The sequence below is a fragment of the Melospiza georgiana genome, chromosome 17 (genome assembly GCF_028018845.1).
Source record: "Melospiza georgiana isolate bMelGeo1 chromosome 17, bMelGeo1.pri, whole genome shotgun sequence".
NCBI classification, from domain to species: domain Eukaryota; kingdom Metazoa; phylum Chordata; class Aves; order Passeriformes; family Passerellidae; genus Melospiza; species Melospiza georgiana.
The window spans coordinates 6795617-6816616 of NC_080446.1; the positions used below are offsets into that span (position 1 = coordinate 6795617).

At 50.1% G+C, this 21000-nt stretch overlaps 1 protein-coding gene across 1 annotated transcript; it reads right to left on the reverse strand.

Annotated features, from left to right (window-relative positions):
• Positions 1 to 11744: 11744 nt before the first annotated feature.
• Positions 11745 to 17226, reverse strand: TNFRSF6B (TNF receptor superfamily member 6b). The gene is made up of 4 exons (XM_058036397.1): positions 17182 to 17226; positions 16309 to 16687; positions 14039 to 14233; positions 11745 to 12135 (listed from the first exon to the last, which is right to left on the reverse strand). Exons 1-4 carry the CDS (start codon positions 17221 to 17223, stop codon positions 11858 to 11860), a joined length of 894 nt encoding a protein of 297 aa, XP_057892380.1. The 5' UTR covers positions 17224 to 17226; the 3' UTR covers positions 11745 to 11857.
• Between the last annotated feature and the right edge of the window lie 3774 nt (positions 17227 to 21000).

Genomic DNA, 21000 nt, shown 5'->3' on the forward strand with positions numbered 1-21000 from the left:
TTTTTTTTTTTTTATTATAGGAAAAACCAGAAAGGCAGCACTCAAAAGACAAACAGTGCTCAGTGCTTACATCACCTACTCAGCTAGATCTGCTGATATATCAATATCTTTTCCCTGAATATGAGTTTTTAGGTGAATTTCATGGTGGTTTGGCAATGGGTTTTGCTCTTCTGCTGTTTTATTTACTCCTGGCGCTGGTGAACGTTCTGTGCTGTTTGCTGACATAAAGAAGGGGCCATCATTCAAGCTGTACTCGAGCCAGTCCATAGTATTTGTTTAGTCTCTTAGTTGGCAACTGTCAAAGAACTTTCTGCTGAATTTCCTGCATGGAACTCTCAGATGTTTTTTGAGAGAGAACATCAATCATTTGCTCACATTTGGGTTAAAGCACAAAGGCAGCTGGGCTGTATCATTAAATTCTTGAAGTCAGCAGAAAAAAATGCAAACTGAAGAGCAGAATCTTTGCTTCTCAGCAGGAGTAAGGCTCCTTCAGACCTAGGGAGTCAGTCAAGTAATTTTTCTTGTGTGTTTTTGTGAATGTGGAGAATCCCTTGGAAATCACTCACCCACTGTAGGAAGTGGCACTTTTGTTGGGTGCTGCAGGGCTGAGATTTTCAAGAGTACTAAAGTTTTGGAGAACCAATGGCCTTTGATTATTAGGAGCATCTCTCTCACTGGGCTCTTTTAAAACACTTGGAAAGCCTGAGTGTTTTCAAGGTGACTTTGTGGCCCTGGCTGCTTTGGTTGGCAGAGTTGGTACTGACAATGAAACTGAAGATGTAAAACGGTAACTAATGAACAAAAGTACCTTGCTGAGAGTCAAAACACTTTAGTTAAGTAGTTTGAAATGTCTATTCTTTAGGACATGAGGAATTTTCCAAGATTTCCACATACTGTTTTCAGATCTCTTGCTCTCTTTTTTCCCTGGGAAACCAGAAATAACAAAACAGTTTCTAGACACAGACTGCTTTGTGGTCCATATCAGCAGAGTGTCTTAAAGCCAATGTTTTGACCTCAGGATTCCAAATTGGGAGAGTCATTTTCCCAGAGACATGCCCAAGCTGGGATAGGTATGCATGAGTGTGCTCTGGCTACAAGAAATCAGGGAGGATTTCTCTGAAACCACCAGTGTAAAGTTCATTCTAATTCAAAGTGACCTACCACAGCAGCATCCCAGCAGATGGGATATTTTTTATATTTTGATCGGAAATGTAATGATTTTTCACATTTTATACTTACAGGAAGCACAGACTTATTTGAAATGCTTTTTTTGTTTCAAGTAACCCCTCTACCAAACCTCAAAGCAAGAATGTTTCTGAATTCAAAGTTCAAATTTAGTCAGTTTTCCAGATTTTTGATACATTTGCATTGGACTTGTTTTGGCCATGCCTGTTCACAGCAATGAAATTGCCTGAAGAGCTGGTTTATCTTCCCAAGGGGATACAGACTGATCATCTGCACTTTGCAATCCCTCTTCCCTTTGGCATGCTGTCCATAAGATAAAGGTAAGAGTTCAATAACTTCAGCAGAGAATCCCACTTGCCTTATTTGAGCATGGATAGATGATTACATTTCTCTCACCCGTTTGGAATTCTCTCACCCATCTGGAATTTCCTATGCTAACATTCAATAACTGGTAGCAGCAAGAGACAAGAGCTGAAAAACCACTTCTAAAGCATTTCTTTGAGTCCCAGTGTTGCTGTCAATTCCATCTTCATGTGGAATTCTGGAAGGATGCAGAGTGAATACTTTTGGCTGGTCTGACCCTGTCCCATCCCACAGGGACATGTGTGTTGCAGAGGTGCTGAGGTCACAGCTCATCCCTCTTGCCATGACATTCTGTTCCACAGAACCATGGAAAATGCCAAGACAAATCAGACCCAGCTTCAGAGTAAGTCCAGCATCTTAGTCCAGTCTCTGGCTGCTAACATCTTTCTCAGAAAATGGAGCAAACAGAGGCCCTGGCCATCCTTCCTACTCTGACAAACTGAAATCAAGCCATCATCATGAAGTGGACTTTGTATCCAGTGCTGTAGGATGGTTTTATTGCTAACTGAGCTATTTTTAGTCTCTTCTTCCTTACCATCCTGCTTGTGTACTGCTGACACAGCAAATCCAGCAGGTTTTTTTTAGGGAATGGATCTGCTGATACAAGACAGATCACAATCTCGATGAGTGTCTCCAGCAGTGATGTTTTAGCTGTATATGAGATTTTTGGGTTAGTCATGATTTCCAGAAGTGTTCTTGATTAACTGACTCTGAGCTGGTAGTACAGATCTGGAAATGTAAGGCTCAGCTAGAAACCTGCCTTAAAGTACTTTTGGAGGGTTCTGAATTGATCTAGTATTTCCCTGGATTTTTAACACTATCCTGGGATCTCTGTCCTGGCAAATGGTGTCAAGGAGAGAACTTACAGAGAAAGACTGAGTGGTGCTGTCACTGCACTTGACAAATATCCTTTTAAATAAAAAAAAAATCTGATTAATGTGGGTGGTAATTCCTGGCACACAACCAGCAGTGTCCACACATCAAGGACAGTGAATCCTGCCTCCCATGTCCAGCTCTGCTGCTGCTCCTCAGCTTTTGCCCAAAGCAGCACCACAGGCTCAGTTTGCCTTCACCTTTGGGGCTGTTTTCAGACTCCTGAGTATTTGTCTGTAGCTTTCCCAAGACCAATTTGAACAATTAATGAAAACAGGCTGAATTTCCCCTGCCATGCAGACAGGTTCTAGGCTGGGTGACCTCTCACAATTCCTTCCTGGCAGTTTTCTACTCTAATTTCTCTCCTGAGAGATCAGGGGGAGTGGTGAGGTGCCAAGAGCCTTTCCCCTCTTCTGAGTTCTTACAATGGATGCTAAAAAACTGGAGCAGGTGCTTTTTACACTGGAATTTTATAGCACCTGGAAATCCTATGTGAAACATTCCTGGTGGATAACACGTTGTTGTTTACTTGACCTTGGGCATTTCCTGAAACTTTATCCTTGAGTTTTGTTCTTTGTGCTTCTGCAATCCCTAAGGGAGTTGTTTCTCTGCTCGTCTGGTAAAACCAGCTTCCATGACAACTCCTGGGGGCTTTCCATTCACTTCTTTACACACACTGAAGCTTTTTTATTCCCAGACTGCCTTCATGATGACCTAGTCCCAGCTCTCAGCAGTGTCTGCTCTCAAATCACTTCATCTGCACAAATTACTTCCGATCACAAGCGTTCATCCATTACATCAGAAGGGAGTGATGCCTAAAATTCCTGGTAAAGCAACAAACTACTACTAAAAATAATCAGACCTCATGGAAAATGACACACATCAGGTGCAGAAGACATGGATAGCACAGTGTGCACTAGCACTGGGGGAAAAAATTACCTAAAGGTTTTCCATAAATGAGATGCTCATCAGCTGGAAGAAAGGAGAGGAGGAACATTCGCAGTTCCAGCTACACAGTGCTGGAATTCTGCCTGACTTTTTTTTTTTTTTTTAACACAAAATCAGGGGGCAGGAATCCTCATTCCTTCTTGGGTGCGCTTCTTCCTTAAAGCTGCTGATGCCAAATGAAGTTTCAAAATTCCTGTGTTGTCATGAGAGTCCTCTTGAGTATCACATTCCTCACATCTCTCTTGAGGCTGTCTGTGCAGTCCCACCTTTCCCACGTGTTACCCAAGGTAGCTGTGAGGATGAGGCAGTGGATACATTCACTTCAGAACACACAGGATCCTTTTCTTGAAACAAAGCCCTTCTGCACCAATATGTATTATTCTCACTAACACTGCTAATTCATGACTAGTAACTTCTTTTTGTGCTTGGCCCACCTTGTGTAGGCTATGCTTTTGCCAAGAAAGGTTGGATTGGATGATCCTTGAGGTCACTCCCAAGCTGGAATTCTGGGATTTTGTGATTCTTCATCATTTGCAGAATATATCCTTCAGCTGAACGCATTTCATGCTAAACATTTGGAGGAACTATGCAGCCTTAAGCCATCTGTATTCAGCACATACCAGTAGCACTACTCTGAGGGCAAACTAAATTGACTTGAAAATTAAGTGTTTTCTTAAGTGTTTTCCTGAAACAGGAACCTCTGGAGTAGTTTCTGTTGCATTGCTGTTCAGTTCATAGCCAGGAACTCCTCTGCCAGTTCTCAGAGGTCAGAGAACCTGATACTATTTAATTAGAGATTTTCATTAGAATTTTTTTCCTTCTTGAGTCAGACTCCTACAAAGAATAAAACCATTCTATAAGGCAGTCATAAGGAGGAATAAGCAATTTGCTGTTCCCAGAAGCTGGTGTAAGGCACAGCACCTCCTCACTGCCTGTAACAGTAACAGGCAGAGGAATGTATGGGCAGCTCAGTGTTTCAGAGAACCATTAAATGTCCTGAGTTGGGAGAGGCCAACAGGGATCATCGAGTTCAGCTCCATGCTGGGCTTTTGCTGGGTTTGGTGACCAAGGGCTTTCAGATGGGCTCTTCTGCCAGGGGAACAAGAGGACCTGGGGCATACTGAGGTGTGTCCTGCCCTGTTGAAAGATTTTTCTCCTCTGACAAAAACAAGACTGATTTTTAACCAAGATATTGGCATTACGCATGAAACCCCCAGTCCTCACCACCAGCAGGGCTTTGCCCTGCAGAGACAACAGTGGGGGCAAAGGCAGCTGTAGCCTCCTGGAAAGGACAAACCCCAAAACCAACCAATGCCACATGGCAAGAATTAAGCTTTCCCAGGGCTGTCCCCACACCCTCAGCATGATGGAAATTTTGACAGCTCATTTCCATGCCGTGAGCAGAGGCAGGATTATGGGATAGCCCACACCACAACCCTGTGAGTACTTGTGATGTGTCAAAGGGCAGGGGATCTCTGCAGACAAGAGGTGCTGAATCACAGGCAAGGCTGTTCCTCCATGACATGACAGCACACAACAGGTGAAACTGTGTGAAAGGAGAACTTGGGGTTGATATTCTCAGAGGTGATTTTTCCTTTCAGGTTCAGAGTCATGAGGTGGGAAATGTACACTCCTATTCTTATCTCCCAAGTTTCCCAGCTAAAGGGCTCTCAGCTTCTGGGAAGATCAAAAGAAGTTCAATAAATCACCTGCCAGGCTGCAGTATCACAGAAGGAAGTGGCGAGACAGCAATAGAAATCAGCAGTAAGTAATCTGTGTGATTTGACCAAAGCTGAGCAAGCACATTGGATCAAGTCCCTGAAGCCAATCTGGACTCCTTTTCTGGTGCCTTGTACTTCCCATTCAAAACCAGCCTGAAATCCACATGCCTGAGGCTCAGCAGCACTGACCACCCCACACACATCCCTGCTGAGCTCGTGTCCTCGCAGCCAGAGCTGGGAAGTTGCCATTGCTTGTGTTTCCATAGGAAAATCATCAAGTCTCCCATGTTACAGCTAAGTCACCACACTGCTGGAGCTCTTTCATCCTCAGGCCAAGCACAGGATCCTGGGGCACTGGGTGGCCCAGGATGATGCTTGGGTGAACAATGACAAAGCACAGTGACCTCAATTCTCCCCACCCCCACATGGCACTGTGAGGTCTGGGATCCCCAATGCTGCTTAGTCACTTGGACACAGAGGGTTTTCTGCCCTTTTTCCCTAAACATTGTGCAATTATAATTGTTTTCAAAGTAAACGAAGAGTTGCTGAGGGAAGACTCCTGTTGACTCAGACAATAACACGTCAAAGGCTCTTGGTTCTAGACAGGGAGAGTGTTGTGCATGGGTATTGTAGTTGTAGCCATGGCTTTGTTACTGAGAAAACCCTTAAGTTAAAGGGCACCTTTATTAATAAATTCAAATTTTATTGAGCTAAGAGGAGGCAGTGCCCAGACCTGATCACTAGAGCCCAGGTAGAGCAAGGTCAGGGGAGCCAAGCAATGTCTGACCAAACAGAATCACAGAACATCCTGGGTTGGGAGGGACCCACAAGGGTCATCGGTCCAACTCCTGGCCTCACACAGGACATACCAAAATCCCACCCTGAGAGCATTGTCCAAATGGTCTTTGAGCTCTGGTTCAGGCTTTGGGCTGTGACCACTGCCTGGGGAGCCAGTTCTAATGCCCAACCACCCTCTGGGAGAAAGATCTTTTCCTAAAATCCAGCCTAAACCTCCCTTGACACAGCTCCAGCCATTCCCTCAGCTCCTGTCACTGGTCACCAGAGAGCAAAGGCCAGTGCTGCCCCTGTAAGTGACCCTTTAAACCTCCCAGGGCAAAACCAAGCTGTCCCATGAAGGGCAAGTGGTGTCCCAACACTTGCTTGGAAGCAAACTCTAGGAAGAAGTGAAAACTCCAGCATTGTGCTCTGTAACTACCTCTGTACTACCACAGTGCCCTGTAACTACCACAAGAAACCAAGTCCAAGTTTTTCTTAAAAAAGACAATTACATGTTAGTACTTCTTCAGCTGCCTTTGAAATGGTTGATTCAGCACTACAGGATTGTATGAACAAGCCTGTTGAGCACTAATTATTCTTGAATAATCAAATTTACTCTGGGGGATGGTGATAAAAGGTACTGTCATCTGTTCTCAGCTTACTCAGCAGTAGGTGGCAATAATTTGCTTTTTTTAGAAGGTGATTACTCCAAAGACATCTCAACACCTTTGGTATTGTGGAAGCTGGGAAGATCATCCCCTTTCATAGAATCACAGAACAGTTTGAGCTGGAAGGGACTGTTAGGTTAGGTCTGAACAGTAACTTCTATTTGAGTTGTACTCAATTACAGGTTTGTGAAGCTCACAATGCCAGTTGTTCATCTTTAATCTGGTTTTGCATCTAAGCCTCAAGAAACTTTGCAAGCATCATCAAAATCCTATTAATTCCATATAAATCCCCACCCAGGGACTGCTTTGCCAGCATTGCTGTAACCTGTCTAAGAGATTTCAACTTTCTCCTCAGCAGACCCCAAACCATCTCCCACTCTCGTTCTCCTCCTAAAAACAGACAGCAACTGAATTTCCACCCCAGGATCACCCTCCCCACCCTCCCTGGCCACAATTTCCATGGTTGCCATTGCCAGTGCTGGTTTCCAGCTGTCCCAGAGGGGTTTGGTGCCATTACCTGGATTTAACAGGATTTTCTCCGCCACCAGCAGAGTCAGGGACTGGATCCTGAGTCTGGGAACGGGTCCTGAGTCAGGGAGAGAACCATAAATCTGGACTTAACCACAGTTCCAACTCTGCTATTTTGCAAAGGGGACAAAAAGGCCCTTTGGGGACCAACACAGGCAGCTGGACAGTGAGGTGAGGGTGGGGAGTCACCCCCCAGCCCCTCCTGCACCCCAAGGCCAGACACAGCTCTGAACTGGTGACCCTCCAGCAACACTTGTAAGGTCATCAGGCCACCAAAATGCGTTTGAGCTTCTTTAATAGGACTATACTGACAAACCAAACTGTTTCTTTTTATTGATGTTTTTCATGGAGGTTTTCATAGTTTCATTGGGAGGGTTTATCAGTCAGATTCTAGTTTTGCTCAATGTGAGGCAAAAATTCTCTTTCCATTAAAAAATACATGGTATGTGCTCAGCAGGCAGAGTTTCACCCAGCTCTGGATGCAGATCCATGGTGTGAGTGCCACTCAGCCCAAGAGCACCTGACCCATCTCCTCACCTGGCCAAAGTGACACCAACTCATCCTGGGGCTCCTCAGTTCCCCTGTGTCCCCCTGGCTCCATCTGGGACAGGTCACCTGCTGTGCCTTCTCTTGCTTGCTTTTGTAGACTTTCCATTCTTAGGAAGCTCCTTGAACACAGAAAGGAATAAAAATTATAAATTGAGGAGGGGTAGAAATGAGGGCAGGGAATCAGGTGAGACCCTGTGGGAAAAGATGTCCCAACATCCCTGTTCTCTGCCCTGCACATCTCAGCCCCCTCTGCTCCTGCTCTAGGGCAGGATTGACTTCCTCAGGCTCACCTCTGCTTCTCCAACAGGGCTGGCACTGTCCCCCTCTGGCCCTGGCACCAGGAAATTTGGTCCCACTGTTGGGTGACTGCTGTGAGGGATGAGTCCCAGCAGGGACAGGCTGGGCACATCACACAGATTTACAGCCAGAAAGGAAAATATTACCATCAGTAGGAAAACAGAAGTGTGCTTCAAAATATGATAAAATTGTCACCTCTGGAATAATGATGGGAGAATGCAAAAAAGTTTGGTGTGCATTAGCACTCCCTGAGCACTCTCCCACAGAACCTGGAGGGGTCAGCCCATTGTCAGCTGCTGAGCAACACGGGAGGGTGGCAAAATCTGCAGGCAGAAGATTGAATTTACCTGCCTTGTGCGTGACAAGTTGGCAGCCTCAGGCCAGGAGGGCTGCAGGCTGTTTCAACAAGATGAATTGTGCACTTGCCCTGGTTTCATCCCCTTACAGCTCTCTGCACACCTCAGAAATTCCCCCACTTTGTTTCCTCTATCAGTCCTGGCTCTCCACCCCTGGCATGAGCCAGCTATGTGACCTCACTAGAAAAACTCCCTCTGACTCCTTCCATTCACGTTAGTAATTCCCTGACCTCATTCCAAGATTTACAGCTGGGCCAGCTCTCCTGGGATGAGGAGAGACGTGTCCCAGCTGCTCCTGCAGCGAGCAGGTTGGGAGCATGTCAGCTCCTGCTGCCAATCCTGCAGGGTTTGAGGCATCACCACCACCAGCCTGAGTCATTGCCACACCTGGCTGTGGTTACAGGTGGCCAAGGAGCCCATGGCACTGACCTAACCCACCTCAGCACTTTAAACCAGCCAGTGGTTTTGTGGGATTTTATCTGGGTTTAAGCATCTAACAGCAGGGGGAATCCTGACGTGGAGAGCAGCACGGGCTTGGCTTTTTATATAGTGCTTGTAGCATTTGGAAAATTATCTTCTGTGTACTAAATATCTGAGTCATCCTGGGATATCACTGCATCTACTTTTAGATCTTACTGTGTGCTCTCCTCTGCCACAGTTTATGAGGAAAGAGTCTTTCAAATCATCAGGAAGAAGCTCACGCTGCCAACTCTTCCTCTTCTCTCTCTGGGCTTTGGAAACTTCAGGGGAAACCAAAAGGGATTTTCATCCTCTTAATGTTAATTAGCTGAAAAGGTGAAATACCTTGTGATGAAGCCACAGGTGGTTTGAGAGTGCTCTCTCTGCAGTGCCCATCCTGGCTTTTCCAGCAAAGCCCAGTTCCTGGAAGCCCAGCAGGACTCACATGCCAGGCTGTTTGGCCACACTTATAAAGGTTAATATTTATCAGAAAGATCTTCCTCAGTCACCCTGCCTACGAGCCCACGTGAGAAGAAAATTCCCTGTGCAGAAATTCCAGCTAACTTGGCAATGAGGGGAACAGGGTTGGGAGGAGACTGAGGAGAGGCTCCAAATCCCCAGAACAGAACATGATAACAACGTGTGGGTGCTCAGGAGATACCCTGGCAGAGCAATCAGGCTCGTGGCACTGAGCTGGTGGCACAGGGCATCGTCCCCTGCCAGCTCCTCAGTGCTGCAGTGGCTGGTGGCAGGGGAAGCTGGCAGTGGGTGCAGAGCTCTCTCACACAGGCTGGGCCATCTCAGTATTTAATCCCCCTCTCCTGCTTCACTGAGCTGAGCTCTGTGGTCCCCACTGCAGCCTGCCAAGGCACAAGGGAGCCAGACGTGGTGCCCTAAGGAGGGCTGGACATGGTGGACCCTCATTCAGTGTGGGACGCAGTTCCTGCACTCACAGCTCTCCATTCCTGTTCCCCTTGAGACCAAGGGCTCCAAATGCTTTGTGCTGAGTCAGGATAACTGCAATGCAGCAGGCTGGGAATCCCTCAAGGAGCTGCAGCCAACGCCAGAGGCTCCGGCTAATCCACCCTTCAACCCATCAGCACTGGCTGTCCTGCCTTGCACTCTGCCTTGGAGCAAAGTGCTGCAGCTGAGCTCCAGTTCTCACTGTGCTCTGGTGGAAACCCTCCTCATGTCCTGCCCCAGCTGCTCTCAGACCCTGCAGAGACACTTGGCTCCTGCCAAGGGACTCGGAGAAAGTGATGCTCAGACACTGAGCTGCATCCCACTGGGATAGGGCAGAAATCAGAAATGGTAAAAACTGAGCATTGGGAAGGGGAGTTCTGGTCCCCTGTGAAGCTCCTTAGCAGGATTTCAAGGCCAGGCTTGGTGAAGCTTCAAGGAGATTGCCAGGACTGAGGGGATTCCCAGGGTCAGACCAGGCTCAATACAGAGGGGTGAGGGCTCCCCTCAGCTGCTTTTCAGCCATTTGCTTCTCTTCTTCCCTGGCTGAACCAACCCAGGACAATGCCAGGGTCACTGAGCTGCTTCATCCTCAGAGCCCAAAAATGGGGTGAGACATTGCAAGTTTGGGATCCCAGTTCAAGCCTGGGATCCTCAGTTCAAGCCTGTGGTGCCAGGCAGGTGTGAGCACACATCCAGGGACTCCCAAGCTCAGGAGCAGTGAAGAGGCAAGCACTGCTCCTTGAGATCATCCCCTGTCATCCAGACTGCCGTGGATTAACTTGTCACTGCAGCAGGAAAAGCCCGGGATGTGTCTGTGGGCAGTGAGGGGAGGGTAAAATTCCCTTCTTCCCCCTCAGCTTCCTGGCACAGAGGAAGTGCGGGAGCATTTCCAGGTAGCACTCGCTTCAGAGAGCTTTAAACTGGGGGAAAACATCATCTTCTGAACCACAAACTATTCCTGGCATCTCCTCCACAGGAAAAGAGCTGTAAAAAGTCAAACTCATTCACAGCATAAAATGTAGCTCTGCGTCATCATTGCTACAGGCTGGAAAATGCCGGAGGGGGTCAGTCTTGTTGACTTCCCTAAGCAACATCTGTTTATAAAAACCTCCTGCAGTCAGCAGAACTGTCCCAAGCCCAGCTCACTGAGCACACAGCCAGGTTTGGGGACAGAGCTGGGGCTCAGGGGGACATAGCTGGGCTGTGAGTCACCCTGGCCACAAATCCCAGTGCAAACTCTCTGCATCCTGCTGGCACACAGCCTCACCGTGGCTCAGGGCTGGGGCTGTGTGATCACAGAATCCCAGAATGGTTTGGGTTGGAAGGGATCTCCAAGATCACCTTGTTCCAATGCCCTGCCATGGGCAGAGATGCCAACATGTGGGGATAACAGACAATATCCAGGGTCAGATATGATGGTCTGGGTCTCCCAGCACCACCTCCAGGTGAGACTTAGGAAAGGACTTGGGGGACAGAGAGGTGTATGATAAAATAACTTCTTTGGTTTCTTTCTTTAGAAAACATCTTTCATACATGGTATAAAAACAGGTAGTTAAGAAATAAATTTCAAACTAGCTGTACCACTGAGTTTGGGGCATCCTCCCCCTTCCTGTGCCTCAGCAGCAAACTCTCTTCTCAAACAAAAGCATTATAAAAATCACAAGCAAATCCTCCATGGGAAATACTGTTAAATGACTAAAACTCCCAACAAGCCCAAACTTACACAGTTTAAAACAAAGCCAAACCATTTTCTACAAAGGGAACCTTGTTCTTCCCCAGAAATAATGACCTTGGATGCAAGTTTTACTCATGATAAAATATTGACTCTTGCTGAGGGCTGGAAAATCCGTGGCCAACACCTGCTGAGCTCCTAGGAGCTGCCCCAGCAGCTGGCCAAGGGGGTGCTGCTGCTCACACATTCCATCCCATCCCATCCTATCCCATCCCATCCTATTTCATCCCATCCCATCCCATCCCATCCCATCCCATCCCATCCCACCCCATCCCATCCCATCCATCAGCAGTGACACAGCTGCCACAGCACGATGCCACTCCATCACTCATCTCTCATGCTGCTTTTCAAGTTATGTTTGGAAAGATGAATAAATTAACGAAGCCTCAGAAGATAAAAACCAAAACAAAGAGCACCCAAAAAGTCCAGTCCCTGCTCTCAGCGCCGCAGGAAGCGCTCACGGACTTTCTCCTCGATGGAGTGGAGCTTGACCATGCGCAGCGCGTCCAGCAGCTCCTTGGTGACTTCAGAGTCCTCCTCCTTCTTGTGGGTGAGGAAAGCCCGGATTTTCTCCTGGATGGCTGCCCTGGTCCATCCTGCCTGCTTCTTTGGGGAGCGCTCCAGGATCTGCTGCAGGCGCTTCAGCTTCTTGACGGGGATGTTCTGGTACACCACAAAGTCTATCATGGCCTGGTCGCAGTCGTCGTCATCTGCGGCTGGTGGGGGAAAACAGCCCGGGGTTAAAGGGACACGGGACAGCAGGGCACAGCCCTGCCAAGGCTCTCTGGGGGACATCTGCCCACAGGGCTGGTGAGTGCCCCAGGCCTGGAAGTGTTAAAGGCCAGGTTGGATGGGTATTGGAACAACCTGGTCTAGTGGAAGGTTGAACTCCTATCAGTGATGCAACCTACACGGGGCAGTTGGAAAACAAAGTGTACAAGTTCTGTAGAAAGTCAATGTACCTATTCCATGCTCCTCCCCATCAGGGAATAGAGGAAAAGCCCAGACAAATCTGATGCAATTGCAGTGAGTATTTACACATTCTTTTTCCTGATAGTTTCTCTTTTCCCCTGCAGACTTGTAACCCTTTGTAACAGATTTGTCACAGGACCAGCCCTAAGCACAGCCCCAATCAGGGCACTGGGATGGGACAGATCCGGCCCTGGCTGCTGGAAGCTGCTGGAGTGCATCCAGCATCAGGAATGAAAACAAAAAGAATTTTCAAGAGGTCAAGGCCAAAGGATTACTCAATCAGGGAGAGATTAGCCCAGTTTCATGCCACTGCAGACTGGGAATGGTTTCACTGGTTTTAGTGGGGTGGGTTGAGCTCCACTGCTCTGGCTCTGCCTCTCCGGCAGGCTCGGCTTGATGATGAGCAGATCCCTGTGTGCCTCCTGAAGGAATCATAACAAACTGGAATTAAAAAAGCCTCCAGCTCCCATTGCTGGGGCCTCCTCCCTCTATAAATATCTGCAAGGGCTGGTGCGGCTGCGGGGGCCGGTGCCTGACGCACGTGCTGCTGACCCTGCTCTGACCCGGCCATGCCCACCCCGGGACTGCATCCCACTGCTGACGGAGATTTCCAGTCTCTGTGTCAGGATCACACTCCTGGCAGGGAGCTCATGGTGTGAGTCAGGCTTTGTAAGGAGAAATCTCCGTGCTGGTGGTGCCAGGAGAGTGTGGAAAAGTGAGAGCTGCCTGGGGCGGGGAGAAGCCTCCATGTTCCCTCACCACACAGGAAAATCCTTTAGAGGCACAGGATGTCCTGAGCTGGAAGGGACCCACAAGGTTCATTGAGTCCAAGTCCTGGCTCTGCACAGACCACCCAAAACCCCTACAACACCCCTGACAGCTTTGGCCATGACCACTTCCCTGGGGAACCTGTTCCAGTGCCTGACCACCCTGTGGGTGGGTTTCATTAAAGCTTTTCTACCAAGCTTCATCCTGATGAAAGAATGACATTTTTTCACTCCAGAAAAACCTCCCCTGGATGTGATGAGGTCCCCATTGCTTTTCAGATTTTCAGGACATGGCAATGGATAATCTCATCCAGGCTCACTTTCCCGTTAAAGGTTGGACCAGATAAATTTTCCAAGTCCCTCCCACCTGGGCTCTTCTATGGCTTTATGACTGACACCACGTTTCCACTTTTACACCTGACGGGTTAAAATCCACCCCACACCAGCTCCAATGAACCTTGGGCTCTGCTCCACTCAACCTGCACAAGACCAGGCTGCCATAAAAGTTTCCAGGAAACAGGTGCAGCCAGGGAAAGGGAGTGCAGGATCTGTGCCAAGCTGTGCCTCAGCTGCCAAAATCCCCTGTTCCAGCACTCCCAGTTGTCCCTGGTAACATCCAGCAGGATTTCACAGTCAGCTCTTTGTTCTCACTGTGCAGTGACTGTTGCTTAAGCCCAGCACCCTGTCCTTGCTCTATGGGACTGACACTGGAAGGAGATGAAGGAAGACAGATTATTTCATCCATAAGTATTACTAATTATGGATCACTCCATGCTTTTACAAGCCATTTCACCTCATTTGCATCTAACTAGGAGAAAGTCATGAGGAAGTTTGCTCTCACCCTGGCAGCATCAGTCCTGGCACTGTGCCTGTGGCTCACCTGCTCCCTGTGTGCTGTTGCCTCCCCCAGGTCTGCAGGATGTGCACAGGGTGTTATGGTACCTGTTGCCCTTCACGTTGGTCACCTTCCCCTGCTGCTCACAGTTCTGGTGTGGCTGGCATGGGTTGGTGCTGGAGTTGGAGGAGAAGAAGCCATGGGGGCAGTCATGGCACTGGGTGTCCTCAAAGGGGGTACCTGTGCATGGGGACACAAGGGGACTGTCAGGTGACAGGCTGGCAGAGGAGCAGAGGAGCAGCTGGGGATGATACCAGACACCATCTGAGCATGAGGGTGATGTTTTGCAAATGATCACTGCCAGCATTTCCCCTGGGAACTGTGTGTCCTCACACAGGGCAAACAGCAGTGCTGATGAATTGTCAGCAGCCCGCAGACATGAGAGGACAACAAGAGGACATCTCACTACGAAAGGTCCACGTCCCAGGCAGGAGCCAGCAGCCAGGCTGGTGCTGAGCTGCCAGACCAGCCCTGGCTCCCAGAGCCCTTCCCAGAGTAAGTGAAAGTAAAAGTCTGAGTGGAGGTGAGAGCTGAGCTGGCCTTGGCCACGCTGTCACTGCTGCCCTGGCTCCGGGCCAGCACCTCCCGTGTGTCACTGTGTCACAGGGCTGGTGCCACAGGGACAGGGCTGCACCGAGAGCATTCCCGCTCCCTGGGAGCAGAGGGAAGGGCTCTGGGGCAGGAGATTTCCCACTCCTTTCACAAATCAAGTTACAAGCAGTTTCTATGCTGTTGCCACCGCCTTTAGGCTTTCCCGCCTTTCAGGTCCCTTCCAACCCAGACCATCCAAAAGGCTCCGCCAAAACCCCCAGCATCTGAGCCACTATTTACAAATGGGAAATCCCAAAGAAGTTTGGTTGCCCAGGGGGATTGCACAAGGATCAAAGCCCTCATGCAACCCAAACAGCAGCAAACTCTGCCTACAGCCCCCAGGGCACCTTCCCCACCCAGTACCAGCACTGGCAGGGCCAGGGCTCTGCCCCCCACACTGGACATTCAGTCCTTGCTGTGGTGTTCAGGCAGCTGGGCTGGGGGGGCAATCCTACCCACACAAGAAGCCATTTGCAAAAAATAAAAAATAATAATAATAAAAAAAACCAGCTTCTCTTCAAATACCCAGCTTGCTTGCATGGCTCCTTAGTCCTAAAGCCAAGCCTCCAGACAACTTTCATGTTTGATTTCAAAGTGCTTCTCTGTAATGCCTGGAGATCTTCCCCCTTTGCTGTATTACTGCATTTTTTCATGTCCTATAGAAAATTAGACCCCAAATCTCAATCATAAACATCAGCTGAAGGCAACAGATATTTTCCCTGTGGCTGGTGAGCCTGGAGCTCTTCCATGCCACACATGGAAGGACTTCAAAAGAGTCCATGCTTCAAAAGCCTCCCTACTTCAAAATGTGCAGCAAGATGCTGCTGGGTTTGCTGGTGCTGCCCACCCTGGTTTGCCATCCCCTGCTGTGGTTTCCAGGCAGAGCCTGGTCCTCACTGGTGAGTTTACACACATTTGGAGCCATTAAAGGACCAGAGAAATCTGTACAGGGGAAACAACAGTAGAATAAATCCCCTAAAATACCTTGGGACTTAGATCACACAAGGAGATGGAGTCTCAGACTCAGGAGTCAAAACAAAGCTGGTTTTGTGGATTTGTGACCTGGCTGTGTGTCCACTGTGTGTCTTCAACACAGCCTCTCCAAAGTGCTCATTGAAAAACCACAAAACCAGCCCCAGAGCTACACACATTCCTCAGCCCTGATCTTACATCATCAGCCACCTTCTTCAGCCCAGATAATCAGCATTCCCAGCTCCCGGGCTGTCTGTGCAAGGAGCAGGGAGCTGATGAATGCTCGGGAGCAGCTTGGACCGTTCCCCCTGCCTGTGGCACAGGGCCAGGGGCTGCTCCAGGGATGGCCAAGTCACAGCCTGGCTCTGCCTGCTGCGGCAGGTGAGGCCGGGAGCTGGGACTGACACATCCCGTCGGAGTGCGCTGCTGGGGATTTCAAAAGATCTCAAATTGATAGCTGCGGAAAAACCCAACCAAATTCCTCCATGGAAAAGAAGCAGGAACAGCTGGCAGGGATGGCACTGTGCCAGCAGCAGAGCTAAAAGGGAGCCGGTCAGGCTATGGGCAAGCACTGGCTGCTGCATTTGGCTGCTGCGTTTGGCTGCCGTATTTATCCTTGATTTTTATCTCCCGCGGAGATTTTGGGGCGTGACAGGCGCCGTGTGAGGATGAGCAGCGCTCGCGTTACTTACCCGGCCTCAGAGCCCCGGTGCCGGGCGGGCACTCGGAGTGGCGGATGCACAGCTCCATGTTGGAGTAGTAGCCCTGCTGGCACTGGCAGGCGCGGTTGTGCGTGGCGTTGCACTGCTGCACCTCCACCTGCTTCTCCCCGCAGATCACGTTGCAGTAGCGGCACTTCTCCAGGTAGTTCCAGTACTGAGTGTAGTGCAAATCCGGGCAGGGCTGGCACAGCGTGGCTCTGTCCCTGGAGCAGTGCTGAGCCACGAAGGTCCCCGGCGGGCACTGCTGGCAAGTGATCCTCTCGCCCGTCGCAGCATCCTTCCACTGGTACGTGGGCTGTGCATCGCAGGCGAGCTCAGCCAGCAAAAGGAGGAGAGGGGGGAGCATCCACTACGGCAAAGACAGCGCAAAGAGCCCTGAGCTCATCCTCGGGCAGAGGCGGGAGCAGCAAACGCGGCTGCTGCTGTTACGGAACTTGTTATTGTTGTAGAGACAAGGAATTGTTCTCCCTCCCTATGCCGTTCCCAGCCCAAGCACCAGGCGCTGCCCTCCTTTGCCATGCCAGGTGACAGAGCATCCTTCCCAAACCCATTTGTGATGCATTCAGAGCCCAATTTCCCTCGCTCAGAACTTGGAGCAGCTCCAGCACATTCCTCTCTTTCACCCCGGTCAGTTCCCCACCATTGCAGTAAGAGACACCTTTGCAACCCAAGAAGAAGAAGGGATGTTTTCCAGATTAGCAGATACAAAGCATGCTCCCTAGGACCTTTAACACCTTTCGGAAACGCAGATGCTCAGGATAGAACTGAATGCCAGAGCTTGTTGACCCTCCCTTTCCTTTCCAAAGCCCACGTGCCCAACCTGACAAGCAGAAGATCCCTTACCTTGGACAGATGCCTCAAACTGGGCACATGGCAGGATGGCATCGCACCGAGGGCTTCCGAGCGCCGGGATCACAAACCTGGAGGGACAGAGAGGGTTCTCAGAGGCTGCTGCTGCCTGCGCCGAAGCTGCTCTCTGTGGCGGCAGGCTCAATCCGACCGGCCAGCGTAAAAACAGAGGGAGATGGGGAAGGGCCGGTAGGTAAAGGCTGATAGGGAAGGGCTGTTGGGAAAGAATGGGTTTCCTCGCCTGCTCTCTTCCCAGTCAGCCCTTCCTCGGAGGGAGCTGCCGGCTCTCCCCAGCGCAGGGAGGGGGCAGAGCCTTATAGCGGCTGCGGGCCAGAGGCTCTGGGCACCCCCGCACCCACGCAGAGTGGGACGGAAACCACCCCCAGCCCACCGCACCGAGAGGGAGCAACAGCTGGTGGGCAAGCAGCCTAGGTCTCCCTTTCCTCCCCAATCCCATCCCATCCCGTCCCATCCCTGGGGACCGGCTCCGCTTACCGCAACTCCGCCTCGCCCCTCCGCTCCGCGCCGCTCCCCGCGGCCGGCAGCGCCTTTATAGACCGGCCCCTGGGAAAGACCCCTCTTGGGCAAGGGGAGGTGACAGCGCCGCTCCATCCCGCTCCCCCCCCGGTCCGTCCCGGCCCCGAGCCCTTCCCGGTTCCCCGCGGCCGGTACCGGCTCCGCCTTCCCGTCCCGGTTCCCTCCCTCACCCGAGCGCCGCTTTCGCTCTCGTTTCTGCTCTTGCCTCTGAAAGTGAGGCTTTCAGAGCAATAAAGTTCGTGTACCTGTGTGGAGGAAGGAGGAGAGTGGCACTGGCACAGTTTTTCAAACCTCTCTAAGTTTTACAGGGGGTTGGTGAGAACTCGTTTTCTGGCAAGGGGAAAGGCAGGGAAATTCCCCTGCGAACGTTCTGTTGCCCGGCTGGAAGCGCCAAAGAACTTCCCAGTAAGAGCAGCTGCCTCCCGCGGGGAGTTCGCCCCGTCAAAGGCAGCCCCGAGGGGCCGCTCCTGGCTCCGGTTCCGGGCACTGAAACCGGCGCTGTGGGAAGCATCGCTCGGTTCTGCCCCGGGCCCCGGGACCAGACCCATCCTGCTCCTCCTGCGAGGGCACCGACCCTGCCAAAACAGCCCCGATCGCCCGTGCTTGGGCACTGCATTCCTAAAGCCGGCCCCGAGCTTCAAACCTCTCCTTCCAGGTGCGCCGAGGGTGACACCACCTCCAGCTGTAACACCAAACACGGGCACCTTTTGTGGCACAACATCCAGCACCACCTCCAGCTGTAACACCAAACACGGGCACCTTTTGTGGCACAACATCCAGCACCACCTCCAGCTGTAACACCAAACACGGGCACCTTTTGTGGCACAACATCCAGCAGCTGAGGAGGTCAGCATTTAAATCCCTTACAGGTGACAGTGCCCCAAGTCTTGGAGCCCAAGGACTCAAATGAAAACTGAACTCAGCCTCGCAGGCAGAACATGTGTTCCAGTGTCTGCTTCAAGACACGAGACTCCTGCCCTTTGTCCTGCTCTGTCTTGCCAGATTCCCTCCGAACAGACATTGCTGAACAGTGAAAACCAGAGCAAATGATCAAAAAGCAAATGCAAGTCTCTGCAAAGATGAGGGAATCACAGTGAGGACCTGAGAGGGTATAGAGGTTTTGCTCCTCAGGAGTCAGCAGCCTGCTCCTTCTGCAGATCACTGCAGAGAATGAACAATTCTGCATCTGCCTTCTGCCTCTCTCACCCAGCTCTCAGCCACTGGGGCTGCAGATGGAGAATCTCATGGGCTTTACTCTGAACACTCTTGAAGTTCAGACCTACAGGAGCTAAACACATGATTCACCAAGAAAATCAAGCCCAGTTCTCCACCACCCAGAAAGAGAAGGAAACCGCAATGGTCAGAAAGAATCCAAAGCTCCTTCCCGTAAGGTCAGTTTCTACCCACCTTGGTTAAAGAAAATCCTCTGATTCCAACAGGAGCCAAGGGAGGGTCAGAACCACAATCCAGCAGCAGGGTCTGGGCTGTGTTTATTTGCACTTTACACACAACAGGCGATGGGCTGATTTACACAGGCCACTCTGAAGTGGTTTTTTGTTTTACTGCTTGTTTATCTGGATCCCCTGTAGCTGTCCAAAGTAATCCTGATGGTTTGTTACTCATTCTGACATAATCCCTGAGCCAAGGACTGCCGGGATTTCGCTTTGTCAGTGTGCATCAGCTCAGTAATTAATCAGCTAATCTCCCAGCCCTGCCCTGGCACTGAGGCACAGCCCCTGGATGTTTTTTTGGATGAAACCACTAGACTGGATCCAACAGAGAGCCCTGCTCTGGGCCCACCCAGCTGGGGAGTTTCAGTGGGATCCCTCTGCCTGAGGCTTGACCACCCAGGAGCCGCAGAGCGTTTCCTCCTCCGCAGGCAGAAACACAATTTCAGTTTTCTGTGGATTTCACACAGAACTCACAAGGTGTATGGAACAATAGCAGGTGGGTACACTCTGAATGGCACTGCTGGCAGTCCCTGTGTCCCAGCCGTGCCCTGCTGGGATGGACACAATGCACTGGGAAACTCCTCGCTCCTCGCTGCACTGCGATGCCTTATCAGCAATTATTTTTGTTGTGAGTTTGATAATGAAAAAAATGTGTCAGATGGATGCTCCTAGAGAGGAAAACACCACATTAATGGGACAGAAAGGGCTTCCCCAGACAACTTCCCCACACTCCAACAGTCTGGTGGAGCAATGACCTTTGATTAATCTTTTTCTGTCTGTTCTTCTGTTGGTCCAACAAACCTCCCAGAATGGGTTTATGGGTCACTGCCTGATACCAGAAAGCAGCAACACAACTCACTACTGACTTTGACCAGTGGAGGTAGCATGGAAATGGAATTCAGCATCCTATTGCCATGGCTCTTCCTTCACGTCTCCATACAGGGCATCGTTTCACACTCCAGGCCATCCAGCAGCACCACCTTCTGAAACTACTCTTGCAAAATAAAGTTTCTTCTCATACTCAGAGAAAATTCTGTTAAGCAAAGAAATCCCTTGCCTCCTCAGTAACCACTTTGCCAGCCAGAGACAGGGCTCATCTATTTCCTGATGAAACATTTTGCTTTGCTGATTTTGATCTCTTTTGTGAGTCCTCTCAGTTTTTTGGCGGGAGAAGAAACCAGCAGGAAAGGTTTGTTCAATGACACACTACAACGTTCCAGGTCTAGTCATAGCACTGCAAGGCAAGGGCAATCAAAAAGTTAGTATCTACTTCCTTCATGATCTGTAAGCCATGTGTCATTTGCTTCTGAAAATCAGCAAGGAGTGTCCAGGATAGGTTTTTGTCCCCCCAACCAATAAATAATTTGCATAAATTCCAATAAGCACCTAAAGCAATACAGATTTTTCTGTAACAGTTTTCTCACTTTCTGTTCTTTATAATTAATTATCTGCCCCTGTCTTTCCTTCCTGTAAATTCAACAAATTCATTTCCAGATGACAGAACAGTTCTGACTGCTGGAGACCTTCTTCTTCAAGGTCTCATGGGATCACAGCAGGGTTTGGGTTGAGAGGGACCCAAAGCTCGTCCAGTTCTCCCATCTCCAGGACCCATTAGCATCCCTCAGTCCTGCCCCAGCCACCAACAGCAGGGATTGATTCCCAGATCCACTGCAGTGCAACTCCCAGTGCACCAGAAACCAGCACCAAACCCACCCCAAACCAAAGCCATGTGCACTGGGACACTGGTGGGACACTGGTGGGACACTGGAGTGTTTCAGAGCTTGTCTGGAGGGCTCAGCGGGTGAAGGGCAGTGACTGCAAAGCT

Coding starts and splice junctions, on each gene's coding strand:
- TNFRSF6B (XM_058036397.1), bottom strand. CDS start 17,223: ATGCCATCCTGCCATGTGCCCAGTTTGAGGCATCTGTCCAAG. Junction 16,688..17,181: donor GTTTGAGGCATCTGTCCAAG/GTAAGGGATCTT, acceptor TCTTTGCCGTAG/TGGATGCTCCCCCCTCTCCT. Junction 14,234..16,308: donor CACCGGGGCTCTGAGGCCGG/GTAAGTAACGCG, acceptor CCCCATGCACAG/GTACCCCCTTTGAGGACACC.